The sequence below is a fragment of the Oncorhynchus tshawytscha genome, linkage group LG28 (assembly GCF_018296145.1).
Source record: "Oncorhynchus tshawytscha isolate Ot180627B linkage group LG28, Otsh_v2.0, whole genome shotgun sequence".
NCBI classification, from domain to species: domain Eukaryota; kingdom Metazoa; phylum Chordata; class Actinopteri; order Salmoniformes; family Salmonidae; genus Oncorhynchus; species Oncorhynchus tshawytscha.
This window is the reverse complement of record NC_056456.1, coordinates 9,273,745-9,299,699: the sequence shown is the minus strand read 5'-3', so window position 1 is coordinate 9,299,699 and position 25,955 is coordinate 9,273,745. Positions and strand designations below refer to the sequence as shown.

General features: G+C 44.4%; 1 protein-coding gene across 9 annotated transcripts in view; it reads left to right on the top strand.

The window, feature by feature from the left end:
• The window catches only part of LOC112226651 (receptor-type tyrosine-protein phosphatase S-like), a 101,959-nt gene that overhangs the window by 21,193 nt on the left and 54,811 nt on the right, over window positions 1-25,955 (top strand). For all 9 annotated transcript variants that reach the window (XM_024391107.2, XM_042307986.1, XM_042307985.1 and 6 more), the window contains exons 3-5: window positions 465-671; window positions 3,680-3,825; window positions 4,157-4,298. In XM_024391107.2, the coding sequence (XP_024246875.2) occupies window positions 533-671; window positions 3,680-3,825; window positions 4,157-4,298 (427 nt within the window). In that variant the 5' untranslated portion in view covers window positions 465-532. The remainder of the gene's footprint in view (window positions 1-464; window positions 672-3,679; window positions 3,826-4,156; window positions 4,299-25,955) is intronic.

Sequence of the window (25,955 nt, the reverse complement as noted above, 5' to 3'; positions counted from 1 at the left end):
AGGCCTGATCCCCCTGGTTGGACTAGGATTACCCACAGGACATCTACTATAGGGGGCCTTCGCCATCTAACATTATAGATATTACGCTCTTATTGAATATTGCACGGTGCCGGGATGGCATAAACACCCCTTCTGCTTCAATATCATCTTTGCTTGAGTGTTTCCATATTAGAGTTTTATGTGCGGTTTGTGGCCAGTGAGGAAAGACTGTGCCAGTAGAAAGGCTTGAAGAACAGTGGGTGGATAGACTGAGGATAATGTCTGTACTGGGCTCAACACCTTCCTTTTATTTATTGGTGTTTACTGTATACACATGCAGAGGCTCGCTCGACCTGTCAATCCTAAATCAAAAGTGTTTTTTATTCAACTGACCAAATACGGTTTAATGTTCTTCAAAAGGAAATTCTCTCCCTCGTATTTATTTGAACACATTTCTTTTTATGGGTTTGTTTGTTTTTCCACAGAGTGCCAAGCCCTGTTGAGTGAATTCCCCCCCCATCCCCCACCTCCATCCCCAGTCGCCGGAGGTACCATGGTTCCCCCCAGTCCTGGCGGAACCGTAGCCCAGTCCAGGGTGCCTCGCCCTGGGTACTGCCTCTGCCTCTACCCCCCTTTTCTGCTGCCACTGCTGCTGGTGCTCACTTCCCTGCCTAACCTCTCTGACGCCTTAGGTAAGTAACACACTACAGATTTATGTTTGTGTGGGTGTGTTTAGTTCATGTGTCTGTATAGTATGTCCTCCAATTGGTCGATTTGTTTATGTGTAGGTTTGTCCGTTTTTCTGCATGGCCGTCGGTGCATCCTATCTCTCTACCTCACCCTCTCTCTATCCCTCTCTCTCCCTCTATGCTGACAAGCGTCTGTAACAGTGAGTTGTGTTGGTCAACGCTAGCTGCAGTGAGTGGTGACGTGGTGTTGGGCTGGAGGTGGACCGGTGAAGGTGTGTCTGCCTGTCTGTTTCTGCGGTGATGGGTGTTTAACAAGATCTGTCAGGGCCGTGGTGGTTTTATTACACCAATAAGCAGCACACACACGTCAGCGCTTATCCGATTGTCACCTTCATCAAAGCATGCCAACAGATGCCTTGTCTTATGGATCGACAGTAAGACAGGTGAACAGAGAACACATCTCATTTTAACACTGCAGCACAGAAAACGCTACGGAAGTATGTGGCACTGAAGAGCATGAATGGTTTTTTGACACTGATGAGCAGTGAGGGGAAGTCAGCCTATAGTTAGTCATCACATTGCGGCTACTGTATGAAAGCATGCCTTGATATGTCTTACAGTTCAACATTTTAAGGACAGTGTGTTACCTAGAGGTATTACTGCGAAGTGTTGCTCTGTGACTCAAAGAAAATAGCATCCCAAAAAGAGCAGTCTGAACCACCATATTTCTTACACTGATGGAGTGCCCGTGTTAATATTTGTTTTGGTTGGTGGCTAGGACCTTGCGTTTTTCTTGACCATGTAACCTGACCAGGAAAAACTCTGGACCCCAATTATAGGCCACTTCTGTAATTGGTATGGATTTACAGTGAACCTGAGTGATCTGGTCAGACTTGTCCAGACGGATCTAATTTCCAGCCTCCAGTCGTAGTGGGGGTGATTATAGTATCATGACACCTACTTGCTACCTGCTGACGCACATCTGCACATTACACCTTCCCAGCACTGCTATTAGATAATCATAGCCATGTGGTGTTTCATTATGATAGGCCAGATATATGTAAGTCTGAAGTCTATCATTATATCCCACTGGCAGCCAGGGAGTAAAGGAGTCAAGGCTACTCAACCTTTAAAGGGACGGACTGCATTCTAGACTATCCTCACCAAATTCGGGGGAATTTCTTGTGAAAGGAAAACCAATATGTATGTCTTGTTTGAATCAGAACCAAAGGCTGTAACCAGAACAGAATGCAGCTGGAGGCCGGTAGTTGCCCCCATGTCATTGGAATTGGTTCTAGTGTGCAGCGGGAATAGCACAATAATGTCTTTGAAAGTGACAGTGCAGAAATGTAAACCAATGTTGAATGTGAAATCAACCCTCTAACACAGCTCCCCAAAGTACTGCCTGTTCCCAAGTGCAACACTTCACAACTGACAGAGTGTGTGACGGTGTATGGTAAAAAGGTTCCAATAATACTCAGTTTTTCCCCCCCGAAAAGTATTGTTGAGGTTTCTCTCGGGTTCTGCTCAGGCACTTTACCTCACAGCTCAGAGGTGGGCTGGCTGCTGTGTGACTGGTACTCACTGAAGTGTGAAGTTAGCAGGGGAGGGAGTAAAGCCAGAGAGCTTTTCCGTCTCTCAGTGATTTTTGGGGAGTTATTGCAGTGTTTTTTTTTTCCTCTTCAGCTGCTCTGCCTCTCTATTGTAGAACTGAATCAACACAGGAGGAGCTGGCCCAGTGATAGAGTGAGTGACAGACAGAGGCGGGAGAGCGGTAAGAGAGGGAGGAAGGGAGGTTGTTATGGTGAGGGTCAGGCCGGCTTTGCCCTGATGGATAGAACTGATTCCGCCACTGAGGAGGAGTTAAGCTGGCTGCCATGGTAACAGACACAGAGGGATAGAACTCTGGGCTTGCCGAAGAAGAGTCTGACATTCTAAGATGGGCAGAGAGACATTGGGAGGAAGGGACCGTATGAGACCGTGTGCGAGAGAGAGGAGAGAAAAGTGTATGAAGTAGCTTGATAAGATTATGGAATTTTTGTGCCTGAAATAGATTTTTATTTGCTGTTAGTAATAAGCATTACTGCATTTCGGAAACTCTAGCAGCCGACATGGCACGTTCTAAAACTAGACCGTTCAGATCAAGCACACTGTGTTCTAAAACTGCATACAACTGTCTTGTCTGTTAGAACTGGACTTTAGAAACATAAAGAGTATAAATGAAAAGCCAAATATATGTACTAATGCAATCCCTAAATCCTGGTACTCAAAATGGTCTCCTTGTTTCATTGTAATTTACTGCAGAGGCTGAAAAGGGTATGTGTGATATTAATACATTAAAGCCAATTATCTGCTGTGAATTTCCACAACACCTTTTCATACACCCGTGTAGCACCCACCCATGTGTTCTCACAATCTGTGCTGCATAGTGGAGTAGCGTGCCCCAGGGTAGTGAAAAAACCTTCTCCTGTGAAGCTGAAGCACATCTTTTATAGATGACACACAGGAAGTCCTTGGTCATGTCCTCTAAATGATAGCCAGGAAGTGAACTGTACTTAGCGGCCAATCACCATCACGACTCAGTGATGTCATGTATCTCTCTTCCTGTCCACGGCTTTGGGCTAGTTAGCATCTCTTGAGAGAGAACTGTCTATCTTTGGGTAGATCAGTTGGTAGAGAATTGTGCTTGCAATGCCAGGGTTGTGGGTTCAATTCCCACAGGGGACCAAGTATAAAAATGTATGCACTTACTGCTGTAAGTTGCTCTGGATAAGAGCATCTGCTAAAATGTAAATTATGATTAATGTATATTTACATGGGGAAAATATTAAGCAAAATAATTTTAGTACCATCATTCAAAATTCATGTTTAATCATTTGGATGTGTCTGTCTATCTATCTGCTTATGGATGTTTGTTTTCTGAACTGCATTATGTCTTGGACTCCTGGCTACAGAATTTCCCTATGAGGACAATAAAGTTTTAATTGATTTGAATTGTCTGTCTATCCCAGCGGCGCCCAAGTTTACCAAGATTCCCGGAGACCAGATTGGGGTGTCGGGAGGCGTGGCCTCGTTTGTGTGCCAGGCGTCAGGTGACCCCAAGCCCATGGTCAACTGGAACAAGAAAGGCAAGAAGGTCAACTCCCAACGGATAGAGGTGAGCTCACTCCATTCTCCACTCTGTAAAGATCATATTTGTCTATTAGCAATTTTTAGGGGTTTTGTTTTGTTACTTGTTGGACCTGCTCTTCTCTCCTTGTTTTTATTCCCCTGAACACTGGCCTTTTCCTTTCGTTCCCAATTGGTCTCCTTCCTGGTTACTCACCTGGTTTCTGTCTCTTCCTGGTTCTTTGTCCTGGTTTCTGTCTCTTCCTGGTTCTTTGTCCTGGTTTCTGTCTCCTCTTGTTATCCCCCTCATTCTAAACAGTTCCTGACTGTTTCTCCACTTTCTGTTTCCTGACTGTTTCCTATCTCCTCCTCTCCCCTAGACGATAGAGTTTGATGATGGAGCAGGGGCCGTGCTGAGGATCCAGCCTCTCAGGGCCCCCCGGGATGAGAATGTCTATGAGTGTGTGGCCCGCAACACTGAGGGAGAGGTGGCCACCACCGCCAAGCTAGCCATCATACGAGGTGAGTGTGTGTGTGTGTGTGTGTGTGTGTGTGTGTGTGTGTGTGTGTGTGTGTGTGTGTGTGTGTGTGTGTGTGTGTGTGTGTGTGTGTGTGTGTGTGTGTGTGTGTGTGTGTGTGTGTGTGTCCACAAGAATAGGAAACAAACAAACATTTTACCAACATTTTTGTTAGTCCCTACAAGGTCAAATGCTATTTCTAGGGGGTTTAGCGTTAAGGTAGAATTAGGTTTTGGAGTTACGGTTAGTTTTAGGATTAGGATTTAGGTTTAGGGTTAAAGTTCGGTTTTGGGGTTAAGGGTAAAGTTAGGGTTAGGGTAAGGGTTAGGGAAAATAGGATTTCGAATGGTTATAAATTGTGTGTGCCCACAAGGTTATTTAAACAGGACTGTGTGTGCGTGTGCAACTGAGTTCCTCTTTATGACCATCTTCATTTACATTCATTTAATTGCTAACATGCATTGGTCAAAGTAGCCTTGTGGCTACAGTCAGTGTAACAGAAGTGTATGTGGACCAAATTGTGAATCCTTTTTCATTGCTTTCACACAAAATGCATTCAATGACCACATTCTCCAAAATCCATGAACCCTTTTGTCATTCGTACTCCGCCACCTGCAAAACTATATATTTGCAGCACATGTTTTCAAATGCTAACACACTGTTTCCAAAACTGTTAAAACACACATTCAAAACAGAATTATGGCAAATGTCGTGCATGTCTGCAGTAACCAGATTGAAATACAGTATATAGAAAATCTCAGCAGAATATATAATCATTCCAAACACAGCTGATTGCAATTTCAGCTGAAAGCCTACACAAGTGTCCTGGATTTAGTCTCGTTACCAAACAGACAAAAGAGGACAGCTTCGGAATAATTTAGTTTGGAAACATGGATCAAGGAAGACAGGTTGTTGGGGAGAGAAGAGTGGCAGGGTTGGATTAGACATTCCAGAAGACACTTTACAAGATGCATCGTCAGAGAAGACGTAAGATGTGATGTTGATGAGAACTTGTGGCCAAATGCAGGAGAGAGGGAGAACTAGAACCCTCACAGTACTGTACAGTACGTGTGATTATCGTATACATTTTGTTGATGGGGTTTTTTGTAATTATTATTGCCGCCCTGGAATTTCAGGAATTCGTTTTTTGTTTCAGCTTTGAATTTTTCACAAGTAAATTACTATGTGTTACGTTCTGACCTCTATTTTCCTTTGTTTTGTCTTTATTTAGTATGGTTGGGGTGGGCAGTCTATGTTTTTCTATTTCTGTGTTCGGCTTAGTATGGTTCTCAGGCAGGTGTCGTTAGTTGTCTCTGAGAATCATACTTAGGTAGCCTGGGTTTCACTGTTGGTTTGTGGGTGTTTGTTTCCTGTGTCAGTGTTTGTGCCACACGGGACCGTTTCGGTTTGGTAATTTCACGAATTAGTTTATTGTTTTTGTATTTCATAGTGTTCAGTGCTTTTCTTATTAAAATCGTCATGAACACTTTACCACGCCGCATCTTGGTCCGATCCTTACACCTCTTCAGACGAAGAGGAGGAAATCTGCCGTTACAATATGCAAAGATATAGAAAAAAATAAAGGCTATAGAAGAAAATTGCTGCAGTTCTGATTTATTCTTGTTTACATATACTTCAGTACAGTCAAAGTGAAAATATGGTATTTTTATTCTACAATGAAATACTGATGTCTGTGAAAAATCATTCAAACTTCAGTGAGAGAAGTTCATAATTCATGTAATGCTCCCTGTTAGTGTTTTCAAGGTCAGAGTGTTATGAGTGACGGTGTATGCTTTCTGAGTGAGAACTCTTGCCAGTGTTTTGGTCGAACAAGCTTATTTTGAGAGACGTATGAATTGTTTTGGTGGTTTTGAGTGAGTTTTGGAGGTGAGATTAACTGTTTGGCCAAGATGCACATTGGTAATGCAGACTGTGTGAAGCGTTTTGAAAAAGTGGCTTTAGTATTGACCAATGCTTGTTACAATTGAAAATTTACTGTAATACTGTCTATTTTAAGCACACACATCTTGCACACACATTCACACACCTGCTCACACAACTGCTTACACAGTCTCTCCCTTTGTTCCCTTCCCTCTCAACACAAGACGTGACAAACACCCTGCTTACACCCTTCTATAGCAGGACAGAAGGAGCTGTTCTTTTTTAGCCTGAGAGTTAGTGTGATTTGGCTGTGTTGAGGACCAGTTAGCATGTGATTTAGACTACAGCTTCGCTCTCATAATCACTTAATTTGTTCGGTTCCCAGACTGAGATGGTGTGAATCTAATGTAGCTGAGTTTGGCTGTAAAGCCTGGCTGTAAGCCTAGGAGCTGTGGACTGGGCTTAGGCCCAACACAGGAGGGGATGGAGGGAGGGTGGGGGGGGAGGGTGGGAGGGGGGAGAGGGTGGGGAGGGGGGAGAGGGTGGGAGAGGGGAGAGAGGGAGGTGGTGGGAGAGTGGGAGGGTGGGAGGTGGGGAGAGGGTGGGAGTGGGAGGGGGAGAGAGAGGGGGGAGAGGGGGAGAGAGAGAATAACGACTCCTTTTTACATGGGAAAGCAGAGGATTAGAACTGGGCTTGGACAGGGACCCAGTTCTGCAGGAGGGAAGATGAGGAAGAGAGGGATTGAGGGAGGGATATACGGGAGGATGTAGGGAGGAGAGAGACAGAGGGGATATAGGGAAAGATGGACGGGGACTCAGTGGGGGAGGAGGGCGAGTAGTGACACAGCAGGAGAAGGAGTGGAGAGGCGGAGGGGAGAGAAATAAGAGAGGAGGTATAGAAGAAAATAATGAGTGAAGGAGGGAGGGGTAGATTTGGCAGGCTTGTGGTATTCAGCAGAAGGCTGGTAGCCTGGGGAATAGCCTCCTGTCCATCTGTTCACAGGCCTGTCATCACTATACATACACACCCAACCCCCCCCCAACTCTGTGTCTGTGGGACATTACTACATAAACCCTATAGCCTTTCAGTGTGTGAGTGTGTTTGTGTGAGGCATTAAATCATAAGCTATTTTTCCTCAATAGAGCTGTGTATATTCTGAATTTGAATTTGAACTTAAGCCCCTTATGTGGCCAGAGGTGTAGACTTACATTCGATGATACTTTGCAATCTGTCTCCTAGACCTTGACTGCACCATAGACTTAAATGATGAAATAATAATGCATATTTGTGTGTGTATATATATATGCTTCAACCGCCTACCACAGAAGGACTCAGGATCCTGCTGTCAATGAGTGTATACAGTCTGCTGCTGCCGCTCTGATAATCATCAGAAGGGGGGGGGCCCACGTGGGTAACTGAGGGGCCCTGCCTTGATAGGGTAACCGATTAAAACAAAATAAAACAATTAAATGCATAATAAGTCAATGTTACTGGTCAATTGTGAGTCAGGGGCTGGGCCCAAGAGGCAATCTTTTTTTTATATATATATATATTTATATACAGTACCAGTCAAAAGTTTGGACACACCTACACATTCAAGGGTTTCTGTATTTTTACTATTTTCTACATTGTGGCATAATAGTGAAGACATCAACATTATGAAATAACACATATGGAATCATGTAGTAACCAAAAAAGTGTTCAACAAATCAAAATATATTTTATATTTGAGATTCTTCAAAGTAGCCACCCTTTGCCTTGATGACAGCTTTGCACACTCTTGGCATTCTCTCTACCAGCTTCATGAGGTCAGCTTCAGTTGGAATGCATTTCAATTGACAGGTGTGCCTTGTTAAAATCTAATTTGCAGAATTGATTTCCTTCCTAATGCATTTGAGCCCATCAGTTGTGTTGTGACAAGGTAGGTGTGGTATACAGAAGATAGCCCTATTTGGTAAGACCAAGGCCATATTATGGCAAGAACAGCTCAAATAAGCAAAGAGAAATGACAGTCCATCATTACTTGAAGACATGAAGGTCAGTCAATCCGTAATATTTCAAGAACTTCAAGTGCAGTCGCAAAAACCATCAATCGCTATGATGGAACTGGCTCTCATGAGGATCGCCACAGGAAAGAAAGACCCAGAGTTACCTCTGCTGCAGAGGATAAGTTCATTAAAGTTAACTGCACCTCAGATTGCAGCCCAAATAAATGCTTCACAGAGTTCAAGTAACAGACTGTAATGTGTGCGCTGGGAGTCGGGAAGCAAGTTCAGGGAGTGCATAATTTAATAAACAATTGAACAAAACAAGAAACATGAACAGCGCACAGACAGGAAACAAACAGAAACAATGACGCCTGGGGAAGGAACCAAAGGGAGTGACATATATAGGGCAGGTAATCAAGGAGATGAAGGAGTCCAGGTGAGTCTTACTTGCAGGTGCGCGTAACAAACGGTGGTGACAGGTGTGCGCCATAACGAGCAGCCTGGTGACCTAGAGGCCAGAGAGGGAACACACGTGACAGTACCCCCTCCCAGCCGCAGCCGCAGGACACCGATCCAAAATGACAATCTCGGGATCAGGAGCGGAACGGTCACCTCTGCTGAGGCGCGGGAAACCTGTCAGTCCGGCTGAGACGCGGAAGAATGGTGACCTAGAGCGCCAGAGAGAGCATACGTGATGGTATCCCCTTCCCCGGGGCGTTCGGCTCCAGCCGCAGGACGCCAACCAAAGGGATGATCCCGGGGATTCCGGAATGGACCGGTCGCCTAGCCGAGGTGCAGAAACCTGACAACCCAGCTGAGGTGTGAGTGCCTGATGAGCCGGCTGAGACCTCCCCGGTTGCCTCGGTCGAGGCACGGGAACATGTTCACCAGCTGAGGCATGGGAGCCTATTGAGCCTGCTGAAGCATGGGAGCCTATCGAAACCGCTGAGGAATGGCAGCCTGTCGATCCAGCTGAGGCATGGCAGCCTGTCGAGCCAGCTGAGGCATGGGAGCCAATCGATCCCGCTGAGGTATGGAAACCCGTCAAGCCAGCTGAGGCAGGGGAACCTGACAAACCTGCTGAGGCCTCCCAGGTAGCTCCGGTTCGGACACCCGGACCCAACATCACCTCCAACACAAAAAAATACAAATAAACCCCCCCCCCTGATGCTTCCCTTTGGTGAGGCGTCATTCTGTAATGTGTGCGCTGGGGGTCGGGAAGCAAGTTCAGGGAGTGCATAATTTAATAAACAAAACAAGAAACACGAACAGCGCACAGACAGGAAACTGAAACGGGAACAATGACGCCTGGGGAAGGAACCAAAGGGAGTGATTTATATAGGGCAGGTAATCAAGGAGGTGATGGAGTCTAGGTGCGTCTGATGACTTGCAGGTGCGTGTAACGATGGTGAAAGAAACCACTACTAAAGGACACCAGTAAGAAGAAGTGTCTTTGTGAGACGCAGAGTGGGTGATGGGCTGATCTCCACATGTGTGGTTCCCACTGTGAAGCATGGAGGAGGTGTGATGGTATGGGGGTGCTTTACTGGTGACACTGGCAGTGATTTATTTAGAATTCAAGACACACTTAATCAGCATGGCTACCACAGCATTCTGCAGCGATATGCCATCCCATCTGGTGTGCTCTTAGTGGGACTATCATTTGTTTTTCAACCTAGCAAAATGTGGAAAAAGTCAAGGACTCTGAATACTTTCCAAAGGCACTGTATATCCTCCTAATATTGTACAATCTGTGTGTTGATTTATTGGCCTGGGCTATTGTTTGTTTGAATTCAATACCAGATTGATCAGAGTAGCCACTCATTTTGGTTATTTGTATGGTATAAAAAAATATTCTTCTGTCATGTAAATGATGTAGAATTGCATGAAATGTGTTTTAAAAAAGGCTTATTTTTAAAATAATTTTATAAATAAAGCCCCAGGGTTTATGATTTCTTAATCTGTCCCTGGGTGGGTGGGATATGGGTTACATTTACAGCTCTCTTATAAAGCCACATAAGACTTTATAAGATCATGCAGAGTAGCATCTTTTTGTAATGGTTGGCCACTCAGTACTCTCTGTCTCCCTACGAGATTTACTCCACAGAAGCCTTGTTGTTGGCCACAGGAGTGAGCTACTCCTCAGCCTGACTGCTAATGGAGGGAAGCTTATGTAGCATGCTGGGGTAACTGGGGTCGGGCAGAGGAGATATCTCATTTAGACACACACCTCCCTCTCTCTCCTTCGCTACATCTCTCGCCATCACTCTCTCTCTCTCTCCATCTAGCTAGCTCTACCAAAGTACAGTATACCATATCTTTCCATATGTATTCCTCTTCCCCCCCTCTCTCTCTCCCTCTGGACACTGCGGTTTTGTAGCCTAGCCTAGGGGAGGTTTTAGTATCTGCAGTTCTGCGTGTTTTAAACCTCCGGTGGGCGAGAGATTCTCATCACTGCAGTAATGTGTGTGTGTGTGTGTGTGTGTGTGTGTGTGTGTGTGTGTGTGTGTGTGCGCTAAACCATGATTACCAACACCTCCCACTGCCCCATTTTCAGAAAAAGGGGTCTAGGAAGAAGGGTGTTAGAGAATGATTTTCTACCACTATGACAAATATGCTATGACATAGACTGTCTGATCAAGTAGAATCAAATCCAATTGTATTTGTCCCATGTGCCGGATACAACAGGTGTAGACTTGACCATGAAATGCTTAGTTCTCAACAATGCAGAGTTAAAATTACGAAACAAATTAGCAAATAAAAATAGAAAATAGTAGCACAATACATAACAACGACAAGGCTATATACAAGGAGTACCGGTACCCAGTCAATGTGCAGAGGTATGAGGCAGTTGAGGTAATCGAGGTAATATGTGCAGTAGATGTACTTTAGGCAGAGGTAAAAGTGACTAGGCAATCAGGATAGATAATATACGGAGTAGCAGCGGCGTATGTGGACAGTGTGAAAGTGTGTGTGTCTAAGTGTGTGTGTCTGTGTCTCTGTGCGTTGGAGTGTCAGTGTAAATATGTATGCGTGTGTGGGTGGAGTCCAGTGAGTGTGCATAGAGTCAGTGTAAGAGACTCAGTGCAAAAAAAAAGGTCAATGCAATAGTCTGAGTAGCCGTTTGATTAACTGTTCGGCAGTCTTATGGCTTGGGGGTAGAAGCTATTCAGGTGCCTTTTGGTCCCAGATATGGCTCTTCGGTATCGCTTGGTGTGCGGTAACAGAATGAACAGTCTATGGCTTGGGTGGCTTTTTTTTCGGGCCTTCCTCTGACACCACCTGGTATAGAGGTCCTGGATGGCATGGAGCTTGGCCCCTGTAGCGCCTTGCGATCGAGGGAGGTGTAGTTGCCACACCAAACAGTGATGCAGCTGCTGCTGATGCTCTCAAAGGTGCAGCTGTATAACTTTTTGAGGAACTGAGGGGCCATGCCAATTCTTTTCAACCTCCTGAGGGGGAAGAGGCGCCTTCTTCACGACTGTGCTGGTGTGAAGGGACCATGTTAAGTCCTTAGTAATGTGGACACCAAGGAGCTTGAAGCTCTCGACCCGCTCCACTACAGCCCCGCCAATGTGGATGGGCGCGTACTTGCCCCTCCGTTTCCTGTAGTCCACGATCAGCTCCTTTGTCTTGCTGACGCTGAGTGAGAGGTTGTTGTCCTGGCATTGTGGTCTCTGTCCACACTGTCAGGTCACCAACCTCCTCCCTGTAGGCTGTATTATTATTGCTGTGCCGTCAGCAAACTTGATGATGGTGTTGGAGTCATGCTGTTGTGGGTGAACAGTGAGTACAGGAGGGGACTAAGCACACTCCCCTGAGTGGCCCCCGTGTTGAGGATCAGCATGTGTTGTTAACTACCCTCACTACCTGTGGGCGTCCTGTTAGAAAGTTGCAGAGGGAGATGTTCAGTCCCAGTGTCCCGAGCTTGGTGATTAGCTTGACCTGTAATCAATGAACAGCATTCTCACATAGGTATTCCTCTTGTCCAGGTGGGAGAGAGCAGTGTGGAGTGCAATAGAGATTGTGTCATCTGTGGATTTATTGGGACGGTATGCAAATTGGAGTGGGTCCAGGATGTCTGGGATGGTGGTGTTGATGTCCTCCATGACCAGCCTTTCAATGCATTTCATGGTTACAGATGTGCGTGCTATGGGACAATAGTTGTTTAGGCAGGTTACCTGTGAGTTCTTATAACAGGGACAGTGGTCGTCTATAGACTGGGACAAGGAGATGTTGAAAATGTCCGTGAAGAGACTTGCCAGCTGGTCTGCGCATGCTCTGAGAATGCGACCTGGTATTCCAATTGGCCCAGCGACCTTGTGAGTGTTAACCTGTTTAAAAGTCTTACTTGCATCGGCCACGGAGAGCAAAATCACACAGTAGGGGCTCTCATGCCTGGCTCAGTGTTGTTTGCCTCGATGCGAGCATAGAAGGCATTCAGCTCATCTGGGAGGTTTGCTTCACTGGGCAATTTACGGCTGGGTTTCCTTTTGTAATCCGTAATAGTCTGCAAACCCTTCCACATCCGACGAGCGTCGGAGCCGGTGTAGTAGGATTGTATCTTAGTCCTATATTGACGTTGGAGGTCGTAGTGGCCTTTCTTGTAAGCATTCATGTCCGTGTCCTGTTTCTTGAAAGAAGTAGCTCTAGCCTTTAGGCCGGTGCGGACACTGCCTGTTATCCATGGCTTTTGGTTTGGGTACGTACGTATGGTCACTGTGTGGGATGACGTCGTCAATGCACTTATTGCTGAAACCTGTGACTGATGTGGTAAACCCTTCAGTGTTATTGGATGAATCACTAAACATATTACAGTCTGTGCTAGTGAAGCTGTCTTGTAGCTTAGCTTCCGCTTTGTCAGACCACTTCTGCACTAGATTTGCCGAAGGGAGGGCAAGGGACGGTCTTGTATGCGTTTCTGTGGGTAGAGAATAAGTGCTCCAGAGTGTTAGAGCCTCTTGTGGTGCAGGAGACGTGTTGGTAAAAGTGATGTTAAAAGTGATTCCCCCAGAGTGTTCCTTGTTGGGATGCAGAGGTCCCTGATGCAGCATTCAGGACTGCAAGCACCAAAACATTCAATTGATACTATATAGAGATTCAGATGCTTACGTTATTAATCTTGCACGTGGTAGACACCACTTGTTTGGTTCCACGAGACTAACGTGTTATGTGCACAGACCGATTTCAATTTCAATCGAGTCAGTATGTGGCAACATAATATGCTATTAATATGTGCATGTCGGCATGTGTTATCTGTAGCAGTAGGGGCAAAGTCGAGGTGGGGAGGGGGCGGGTTGTAGACAGATAGATATACAGTCGGACAGTAAAGACTCAGAGCATCATGTCGAGGCCCATTACCATAAAAGGGACATTATCATTTAAAGTGTTTCCCTAAATCTCTTCAGGCTCTTTTATGTCAACACTAGGAGGTAGAGAATTACCCCAGATGACAGTTAAATCGTACCTAAGTGGGGAAGGATCATAGTCATTCAGGGTTTACCCTAGGTTTGTTCTTAGGCGGGCTCATTTTCCATTGAAACTAAGTAAGATATTTATTTTAGATGAAGGTGATAGAGGGGTCCTAAACTCCGGTGCTGAGTTTGTTTCTGGGAAATACAGTATAGGTCTGTCTGTGTGTGTGTGCGTGTGTGTGTGCGTGTGCGTGTTCGTGTGTGTGTGTGTGTGTGTGTGTGTGTGTGTGTGTGTGTGTGTGTGTGGGTGTGTGTGTGCGTGACATATCCTGGCTGTAGCACCATGTATGCGTCGCTGTGCAAACACTAGGATTATAGCTGCTAGCCTCGTAACAGAACCCCAGGAGAAAAACATTGGCCATAATTTCTTACTGAAATACTGCTGTCGCACGCATACACACACACACACACACACACACACACACACACACAGACACTTTCAAGTCCTTGCAAAATGCAATTTTTTTCTGGATGATGGTGGCCATGGCAATGGGTGCGGTCAGCAAGTTTTTCCTGCAATTCTCTGAATTTCTTCATGGAGCCAAGATACATTCCTGCAATTCTACACATTTTTCCATGTAGCTGAGAGCTATAGCTAATTTCCAGGAATTTGACAAATTCTGCCATGTAGCTGAGAGAACATTTTGCAGTTTTAAAGATAATTTCCTGCAATTCTATGCATTTTGCCATGGCTAATGCTGTTATTTTTCTCCGACTTAATAACAAAATCAATACTGGTGAATGTATTGTTTTGGGAATTTTCTATTCCCCTGACTGTTTAGATTTTATTTTGGTGATTGTTAAATCTCAAAGATTATTAAAAAAGTGATAGGTCCATTATCTTTTCTACATACTTTATATTTGGTTGTAGTCATTTAAGTTTACACTGAAAGCATTTTTCAATCCAGAAAATCTATTTCAACCCCCCAAATTATATATCTAGATTTTTTTTATGCATCACGAAACAACGCTTAGGCATGCCACCCAAGGGTTTATTTATTTATTTATTTTTACCCCCAATTTGGATCCTGTCTCAACGCTACAACTCCCCAATGGGCTCAGGAGGCGAAGGTCAAGTCACGCATCCTCCAAAACATGACCTACCAAACCGTGCTTCTTAACACCTGCCCGCTTAACCCAGAAGCCAGCCGCACCAATGTGTCAGAGGAAACACCGTTCACCTGACGAGCGAGGTCAGCCTGCAGGCCCGCCACGAGGTGTGCCAAGTAAAGCCCCCTGGCCAAAACCTCCCCTTACCCGGACGATGCTGGGCCAACTGTGCGCCGCCCTATGGGACTCCCGATTACAGCCAGTTGTGATACAACCCATGATCGAACCAGGGTCTGTAGGGACTCCTCTAGCACTGGGATGCAGTGCCTTAGACTGCTGTGCCACTCGGGAGGCCCTCTGCCCAAGGGTTTCTATGGCAGAAAAATCCCTGAAATGTTCTAGTGTCCTATACATTTTTATTCAACAGGCATTGGGTGAAAAATAACCAGCGGAAGCAGCCCACTGGGCCCACTGGTTGAATCAACGTTGTTTTCATGTGAAATTACATTGAACCAACGTGGGATAGACATTGATTTGTGGAGTGTGTGTGTCTGATGAATTATGCATTGGTTTAAAACATGACCAAGGTGCTATCATATCATGGCAGTATCATGGCGGTAGGTACAGTAGGTTAGGTTTATTTATTTTATCTACATTGCATGCACCTATAATCGCATTTGCACTGTTCAGCAGACGTGTTTTTAGGATTTCCACACATGGGGAAAATCTTTTAGCAGGGTCTGGACATTTTTTGCCTTTGATAAACGCATTCCATGCAATTCGGTGTAGTTTACATGATAGGATGGTATAAAAATTAACAATGTATTTTTTAATACCACAGAAATGACCAAAATGAATGGCTACTCTGACAGTGACGAACTGAGATCAATAAAAACAACCTGGTCTTGAATGCAAACAATAGCTAAATCAAATAAAAAACTAAATAATGTAATTTGCGCCAAATACTTGACACACTCTAGGTGCTCAGATGCAATCATTTAATAACCTAATTAGGGGGGTGACTAGTGGCGGCTCCGGTGTGGGTCGTAGCCCCCCTGGACCCCGGATCAGACCATGGCGCCGGGCTGAACGCCGTTCCTGGACTGGGCACCGGCACAGAGGAAGGCTCCGGCCTTGGAGCGGGACTGGACACCGTGCCTGGACTGGGAATCGGCGCAGAGGAAGAATCCGGCCTTGGAGCTGGCACCGGAAGTACCGGGCTGGGGAGACGCACTTCAGGGAGAGTGCGGGGAGATGGCACAGGACGTACTGGACTGGGGAGGCGTACTGGAGGCCTGGTGCGTGGAGCCGGCACAGGTGGCACCGGGCTGGTGACAAGCACTTCAGGAAGGGTGCAGAGAGCTGGCACAGGTCTCACCAGACTGCTGACAGGCTCTTCAGGTCGGATGCCGTGCAGAACACACCTACATAACATCTCTCTCTCCCAACTTCTCCATCGCCACCCTGGTGGTCTCTGGCTCTTCACGGTGAGTACGGGGAGCCGGCACAGATGGCACCGGACTGATGACCCGCTCTTCCACTCCTCGTGCCACCCCCCAAAAACATCTTGGGGTCTCTGTGGCCGTGGTCCCCGGCGTCGTCGCTGTCCTTCCACCTTCATTGGTGTCTCCTTCCAAGGAAGGGTCTCAGAACCTCCCATTATTTCTTCCCAGGTCCAAAACTCCTTCACCTCCATCACACTGCTTGGTCCTTGCTTGGTGGGATATTCTGTCACGGTTGTTATGAGAGTCGGACCAAGGGAACCATACAAAACACCAATATAGAAATATTGAACTAGAACACCCCCGTGACATGGGTAAGTCAAGTTTTTGCAGCTAATTTTACCCACACAATTTTAACCACAAGGGCAAGTTATAAGATAAATAACTGCCTTAGTGGAGCACATGATAACACCTTTAATTGGGATCTGTTTCCCTGTTTGGGGGTGTTTGAAGGATCTACATTTATAAGTGCCATTGCATTGAGCACAGCAATTACACTTGTAGTTTCCATCCAGTAGGGGAGCAAATAGACATTGTGCAGGGACATCTAAATCAGAGTTTACCAATTGATCTCTGAGATTTCTGCCCCGTGAGAATACGACCAAGGGATGGTCCGAAAACACAATACCGATACGGTCATCAGATCTTTCGAATGTGCCTATGTTTGTGAATGATTCCCTTTATTTGTTCTGAGCACTTTGAATAGCAGGTAGTTAGAACGCAAGAATACTTATTTTTGCGCCAAATACAACTGGTGTAGACTATACTGTGAAATTCTTGCTCAGGAGCGCTAAACAATGCAGTTTAAAGATACAAATAAAATAGTAACACAAAAGGATAAGAATAAAATACACAAGAATGGAGTTACAGTGCATTTGGAAAGTATTCAAACACCTTCCCCCTTTCCACATTTTGTTACGTTACAGCCTATTCTAAAATAGATTAAATAAATATAAGAAATCATCAATCTACACACTTTCCCCCATAATGACAAAGTGAAAACAGGTTTTTAGACATTTTTGCACATTTATTTAAAATACAAACCAGCAATACCTTGTTTACATAATTATTCAGACCCTTAATTATGAGACTCGAAATTTTGCTCAGGTGCATCCTGTTTCCACGGATCATCCTTGAGATGTTTCTACAATTTGATTGGAGTCCACCTGTAGTAAATTCAATTGATTGGACATGTTTCGGAAAGGCACTCACCTGTCAGAGCAAAAACCAAGCCATGATGTCAAAGGAATTGTCCGTAGAGCTCCGAGACAGGATTATGTCGAGGCACCAAAACATTTCTGCAGCATTGAAGGTCCCCAAGAACAGTGGCCTCTATCATTCTTAAATGAAAGAAGTTTGGAACCAGCAAGACTCTTCCTAGAGCCAAACTGAGCAATCGGGGGAGAAGGGCCTTAGTCAGGGAAGTGACCAAGAACCCGAAGGTCACTCTGACAGAGCTCCAGAGTTCCTCTGTGGTGATGAGCTTCCAGAAGGACAACCATCTCTGCAGCACTACACCAATCAGGCCTTTATGGTATAGTGGCCAGACGGATGCCACTCCCCAGTAAAAGGCACGACAGCCCGTTTGGAGTTTGCCAAAAGTCACCTAAAGACTCTCAGACTATGAGAAACTCTAGTCTGATGAAATCAAGATTGAACTCTTTGGCCTGAATGCCAAGCGTCACGTCTGAAGGAAATGTGGCACCATCCCTACAGTGAAGCATGGTGGTGTCAGGATGGAGGGAAAGATGAACTGAGCAAAGTACAGAGAGATCCTTAACGAAAACCTGCTCCAGAGTGCTCAGGACCTCAGACAGGGGAGAGGATTCACCTTCCAACAGCCCAACGACCCTAAGCACACAGCCAAGACAACACAGGAGTGGCTTTGGGATAAGTCTGGAAACGACCTTGAGTGGCCCAGTCAGAGCCTGGAATTGAACCCGATCTAAAATCTCTGGAGAGTTCTGAAAATAGCTGTGCAGCCACGCTCCCCATCCAACCTGACAGAGCTTCAAAGGATCTGCAGAGAAGAAAACTCCCCAAATAGGGAAGAATTAATTCCTTTACTTTTATCCAAATTTAATTGGACCCAGGGTGAAGCCCCTCCCTCATGAAAGGAAGCCATCATTACTGTCATACCAACAGAGGGTAAAGACGAAGAACATTTCAGTAATTATTATAGAGAAATCTCAATTCTGAATTATGACTATAAACTATACATCTTGAATAGCATCAGGAGACTTTATGCCGGATCTAATTGAGTTGGACCAAACCGGGTTTATTAGAGGCCATCAAGCCCAAAACATCAGAACATCTCTACATGTCATCAATCAGATTAAGGAAAACCATTCAGAAGTACTATTAGTCAGTTTAGATACAGAAATTGACAGTGTTAATTGGACTCATTTATATCACATTTTAGAGAGATTCGGCTTAAAAAAAGACGGCATCCAATGTTTTAAAACCATTTACCATGAGCCTACAGGTAGAATTCAAGTGAATGGCCATCTGATAAATTAAATCATTTTACGCGTCAGGCATGTTGCGCCTCACCTGCGTTATTTGCCTTGTGTATATATTTTTATTTGATTTATTTCACCTTTATTTAACTAGGCAAGTCAATTAAGAACAAATTCTTATTTACAATGCCGGCCTAACCCAGCCAAAACCAGAGGATGCTGGGCCAATTGTGCACCACCCAATGGGACTCCCAATCACAGCCAGATGTGATACAGCCTGGATTGGTACCAGGGAATGTAGTGACGCCTTATGCACTGAGATGCAGTGACTTAGACTACCGTCCCACTCAGGAACAGTATATTGAGCCCCTTGCTCAAGCAATAAGGCAAAATGATTAATTACATGGTATTGGCATCAGAGGAAAAAAGCATAAAATTGCCTTATATGCTGATGATGTGCTAGTTCACATGACTGACCCTAACACTTGCCTCCAAAAACTAACATATGGGTATTTTTCAGGATACAAACTTAATGTACACAACACACAAATTCTATGCTTTAATTACACCCTATTAGAGGAAATAAAATATACATTTGGTTTCAACTGACATTCAGAAAAGGTTACATATCTAGGGGTAAACCTAACAAAGGATCATTTAAAGCTATATACAACAAAAGATAAATAGACATGGTCCCTTCTCCCTTTAGATTTCAGCTCTAGAATAGAGAACGTTCAAATTAATAGTCTCCCCGGATTCCAGTCTTTACCAGTTGAGGTCTGTCGTGGAAATTTCCTGTATTACTAAATAAGGAGAGTTACAAACCACACACAAGTCAGAGTTATACTTTAAACTCCATCTTTTAATAATATGAGCTTCACCATAGCCCTTTGACTCTCAGATCAATTCAGTGTCTATAAATTAATTCTGAGAGTGTCAACATAATGGCAACTGAGATCTTTAATAGCAAAGATCCACCCCTCCCAACTCACAATGACGAACCACAGGTCTTAGGAAAACTGCACAAAGGAAGACTTTTACTTGAGAGAGGAGTATCCCATAGCCAGACAGCATTAGCTATACATTATCATTCAGTTTGGTCTCTTAAACAAAGTTCTTATCTCGTTCTTGGTACAACATAGTACCAAAACATTACCTCATCCAATGGCATATATCAATTGTCAAGTCTAGATATTCCCATCTCAAATACCATCCCTCCTGGACAAGCTCACGGAGAGGAGAGTGAGTCTCTAGGTCAAGATAAGGGCAACATCAGAAGGGACATACACTGCCATACTCTGCCATACTTCCCCCAATGGGAAAAGTAGGGAGTGACTAGCACAGAGACATTGTGGAACCAAGAGATAATTGGTTCCCCCTCAATCATCCCTTCACATGGTTTAAAAGATACGTTCACATATGAAGACAAGCCTGACCCCTCCCCTCTCTGGGCCCCAAGTAACTTTTTCCCATATAGGCATATTTATGAAAGTAGATAAAACATCTTATTTATCAATGTTGCCTAACTAACTCTGGTTCTGTTACGACAGGTCCCCCTGAAACAATTCAATCTGTGAGACAAGTTAATATCATGGTTCATTTGGGATGGCAGGAAACCAAGGATTAGATATTTGATTCCACAGCTCCCTAAAGACAAGGGGGGTACTACTTAGCTGTGTTGGTGTGACTCACAATACAGTGCTATTCAGAAAGATATTAAGCCTGTCATTCAAGGTCGCCTAATCCAGTCTGTAGCTGGGGATAAAGAAACATTTCTGACATTAACAGGAATACTGAACCTTATATATCTTAATTTACACTAGACCTCTGGTCTCTGATGGTGAAACAACAAACTGGAAGAGGAAATCGGAATATAGAAATGGTTTGAGTTTGATCCATAATTTAAGCCAGGGATCTATGATTTAAAAAATGAAGGAATGTGATCTGAAATGCATATAAACAGGCAATGTCCAAGACAATATCTTCACTCTGTCATGGCATGATAACCTTTAGAAAAGACTCAACTCTTTATATTAAAGCAAAATGGGAAAATGAACTGAATATAGCCAGAGCTATCAGAGGAAGACTGGGACAATATATGCAGTGCTCAACATACAGTACCAGTCAAAAGTTTGGACGCACCTACTAATTCAAGGTTTTTTTGTTTTTACTATTTTCTACATTGTAGAATAATATTGAAGACATCAACATTATGAAATAACACATATGGAATCATGTAGTAAACAAAAAAGTGTTCAACAAATCTAAATATATTTTATATTTGAGATTCTTCAAAGAAGCCACCCTTTGCCTTGATGCAGCTTTGCACACTCTTGGCATTCTCTCAACCAGCTTCACGAGGTAGTCACCTGCAATGCATTTCAATTAGCAAGTGTGCCTTGTTAAAAGTTAATTTGTGGAATTTCTTTCCCTTGTCATGACATTACTTTCATTAATCTGATGACTGTTATTTATCTAATCAACAAACTATGTTTAATTGTTACCCGATTAAATTAATCATGTAACAATTAACTCATTAGGATTTGGGGCACCACGAGAGCGGTTGTTTAAAGTTACCATCTCCCGAATTAAACACATGTAGTAAGCAAACAAGTGTTAAACAAATAAAAATATATTTTATATTCGAAATTCTTCAAAGTAGCCACTCTTTGCCTTGATGACAGTTTTGCACACTCTTGGCATTCTCTCAACCAGTTTCATGTGGAATGCTATTCCAACAGTCTTGAAGTAGTTCCCACATATGCTGAGCACTTGTTGGCTGATTTTCCTTCACTCTGCGGTCCAACTCATCCCAAACCATCTCAATTGGGTTGAGGTCAGTTGATTGTGGATGCCAGGTCATCAGTTGTAGCACACTATCCCTCTCCTTATTTTTTAAATAGCCCTTACACAGCCTGGAGGTGTGTTGGGTCGTTGTCCTGTTGAAAAACAAATTATAGTCCCACTAAGCGCAAACCAGATGGGATGGCGTAGCAATGCAGAATGTTGTGGTAGTCATGCAGGTTATGTGTGCCTTTAATTCTAAATAAATCCCTGACAGTGTCACCAGCAAAGCACCCCCACACCGTCACACCTCCCCATCCATGCTTCATGGTGGGAACCAAACATGCAGAGATCTTCCGTTCACCTACTCTGCGTCTCACAAAGAACCAAAAATCTCAAATTTGGGCTCAAAGGACAGATTTCAACAGTCTAATGTCCATTGCTTTCTTGGACCAAGCAAGTCTTTCTTGTTTCTTGGACCAAGCAAATCTCTTCTTATTATTGGAGTCCTTTATTTGTGGTTTCTTTGCAGCAATTTGACCATGAAGGCCTGATTCACACAGTCTCCTGTGAACAGTTGTTGTTGAGATGTGTTTGTTACTTGAACTCTGTGAAGCATTTATTTGGGCTGCAATCTGAGGTGCATTTAACTCTAATGAACTTATCCTCTGCAGCAGAGGTAACTCTGGGTCTTCCTTTCCTGTGGCGGTCCTCATGAGAGCCAGTTTCATCATAGCGCTTGATGGTTGAAGAAACTATCAAAAATCTTGACATTGTCTGGATTGACTGTCCTCCATGTCTTAAAGTAATGATAGACTGTCGTTTCTCTTTTCTTATTTGAGCTGTTCTTGCCATAATATGGACTTGGTCATTTACCAAATAGGGCTATCTTCTGTATACCACCCCTACCTTGTCAAAACACAATTGATTGGCTCAAATGCATTAAGAAGGTGTCATGACTGTCCTGTGAGGATCCAGATGGGCCGGATCAGCTCTGCAGTGGCTGATTTCGGCCAGGCCCCTCTCCCCTGCAGAGGGGGGGAAAGGGTAGCTGATGGGGAATTCACAGTTCACACCCTGTTGTAAGTCAAGGACTTTCAGCTATCTCCAAATTCACATAGACATGTGCTTTTGTCTACACAGACTTTTCCCGCCGAAGCTCTACATGTTCTAAAGTCAATACTGGAACAATATTTCTAACATAGAATGTGGGGAATGGTCAGAGGCGATCTAAAGAATAATAATGTTATTTTGTGATGTCATTAGAAAAGTTATAAAGGAAATACTGTAACTTGAAAAGTATACACAATGTGCAAAGCTCTTTTGAGACCTACCCAAAGGTGTTGCCAAAGTTGTTTCTAACAGGGGGGTGAAGACTTATCTAATCAAGGTATATTAGTATTTCATTTTTCATTCATCTTTAAAAACTGTGCAACACAACAAAATGTGGAAAAAGTCGACGGGTGTGAATACTTTCTGAAGGCACTGTATCTTTAGGCACACACTGTACTGTGCATAAACTCTCCCACATTGTAACGTATACGCTTGGAGTCGGAAAACAAGTGCAGGTGGTGACTTTAATAATAAACGGAACAAGGAACAATATAACAAACACGAGTAGCGTATAGACATGAAACACATAAACAATACTGACTGGGGAAGGAACCTAAGGAAGTGCCAGATATAGGGGAGGTAATGAGTGAGGTAATGGAGTCCAGGTGTGTCTCATGACGACGTGCAGGTGCGCGTAATGATTGATGCCAGGTGTGCGTAATGATGGATCCAGGACCGGTGGTTAGTATTCCGGAGAAGTCGGGCGCCGGAGGGGAGGAGCGGGAGTAGGCGTGACACCCATGTATAATGTGGAGAGCTCATATGCTGTACATCTAATGACAGCGAGCAGAGAGGAATACATAAAAGCTCTCTCTCTGTCTCTGTGCTCTACTGCAGTGGCCTGGTCTCATAAACAATCAGTTACACCATGCAGCAGCAAGCAGCCAGCAGAATAGACCCTGAGGTGATGGAAAGCCCCCTGTATGCCTATCTCATTCTCAATTCAATTCAAAGAGGCTTTATTGGCATGTGAAACATGTTTACATTGCCAAAGCAAGTGGTAAAAACGAAAGAAAAAATTACAAAAGCCAACAAAGCGAATTAAACAAAGACAAAAACAAGCGGACATTAAGAGTAAACATTAGGCAAACTAAATGTTTGAAGAGAATAAGGACATTTAAAATATTATATTATTAGCTGTTAAAAATGTAGTATAACATTTAAATGTTACACTTTTTCTCTCTTCCTTTCTCTCTCTCGCCCCATGTGAGCTTCTCTCTCCCTCTCTTTCTCTTAACCCCTCCCCCTCCCACACTTTCTGCCTCTCTCTCTCTTTTCCTCCTCGGAGGGCCTTGCCTCTCGACCTGTCCATCGATCCCTCTCTCTCTCCTTTCTTTAATTTTCTCCCTCCTGTCGATGAGGTATCGCTAGCTTCCATTCAGCCAGGTTATTAGTATTGATCAGATAGGGCCGGGGGTGTTGCGGCTCGTTTTGCATCCCCCCTCAAACGGGTGTCCTCTGGACAGCTAGCCAGGATGTGGTCAGAACCCAGGCAATGGTGGTGACAGGGCATCTAACGTGGAAATTAGTTTTACTGAGTATACTTGAGTCTTGTCGCGTTTATTTTTCTCATCTTCTATTCCCCTCCCCGTCCCCCCATTCCCCTGTCTCCTCTCTTCCCAGTCCTTTTCCTCCTCTCCCCCTATCTTACTTCCACACCTGCCCATCTCCTCAGTCCTCCTCTTGTCCATTCACATCTCTTCTCTTCATCCTATTTCTGTCTCCTCCTGTTCTTTTCTCCTGAGTGCAGCCTATCTGACAGGCTCTCTGCAGCCTATCTCTGAGGAGATAGCGATACAGTCAGGTGAAGACAGATGTTACAGTGACACACTACTGGATGGCTGGCAGGGGGAACCGTTGAGATATGAAATAACAGCTAGATCGTATTTCTGGTTTTAAATCAGACTGTTTTGCCCATAGTTACGTTTGTTAGAAAGCATTAGTTAGAAACTCTGCATTGGTTAGAAACCAATATTCAGTGGGATCTGATTAACACTCCATTGGTTGTCATGGTGACAGATGATCTATCTCAGAAGGGAGAGAAAAGGGATACCTAGCATGTGTGTGTGTGTGTGTGTGTGTGTGTGTGTGTGTGTGTGTGTGTGTGTGTGTGTGTGTGTGTGTGTGTGTGTGTGTGTGTGTGTGTGTGTGTGTGCAGGAGAAGGGTGTCAGGTGGAGGAGAAGGGGAGAGAAAGGAAGAGGGGGGAAGAAAGGAACGAGGGAGGGCTGATGGAAGGATGATTATGTGGCTGGCCATCTGGACTGCAGTCAAAGAGAGCTGAAGCCAATTCACCAGAGGAAGTGTGTGTGTGTGTGTGTGTGTGTGTGTGTGTGTGTGTGTGTGTGTGTGTGTGTGTGTGTGTGTGTACGTGTGTGTGTGTGTACGTGTGTGTATGTGCGCCCTGTCTCATGCATCTGTGTGTGGACACCTGTGTATGATTTTCTCTATGTGTACCATTGTGTATTTCTCCCCATACCTTGATAGAATTAGCATGAACATACACATTGGCAATAACACAAAGCCCCAACGCAGTCGGACACAGTCACAGACGTCTTTCCTCCTAATCATTTGTACACTAATAATTAGCCTGCTAACAAGTCGCTATTACCCCCTGTGCCCTGCCTCTCCCTGCTATCTGACTGCCTAATTGACGTTGCTGTATCTGAGAAGGAACCCTGTGCATAGTTATTAGAGCTATAATTACTATACACCTCACGGCACAGAGAAACACGGAGGATACCAGTGTTTTCTGTGCATAGCTATTAGAGCTGACACTACTACCTCCTACCTGCCCAGGCCTCTGGGGAAGGAGCGGAGGAGGGGGTAGCCCACTGTCTGTACTGTGGATATGATATATCATCATAATATATGCCACTTAGTAGAGGCTTTTCCCAAAATGACTAACAGTACATTGAGCTTGTACATTTTACCCTAGGTTGTGTATATGTTCCCGTAGGTTGTGTATATGTTCCCTGTGGGAATTGAATTCCGATGACCTTGGCCTTACCAACTGAACAACACAGGAATACATGTATGTGTGTCACCAGGCCATGTAGGAGCAATGAGCTGGCCAGGCTCCAGGCATTTTACATTTTAGCAGATGCTCTTATCCAGAGTGACTTACAGGAGCAATTAGGTTTAAGTGCCTTGCTCAAGGGCACCTCAAAATATGTTTCACCAAGTTGGCTCGGGGATTCGAACCAGCGACATTTCAGGCTTAGTGACTGAAGGCCTACTGGATCATTTGTTTGTTTGCCAACACTGTTGGCCAACAATTCATCAAGAGGGATTGTAGTTTGAAGTGTGCTTGGAAGTCTAACCACCATCTGTGGGTGTGGTGTGATGTGGTGTTTTTGAGGAGACTCCAAATGATTTTAGATGGAGAGAATGGTGTCAGCACTGCTTATG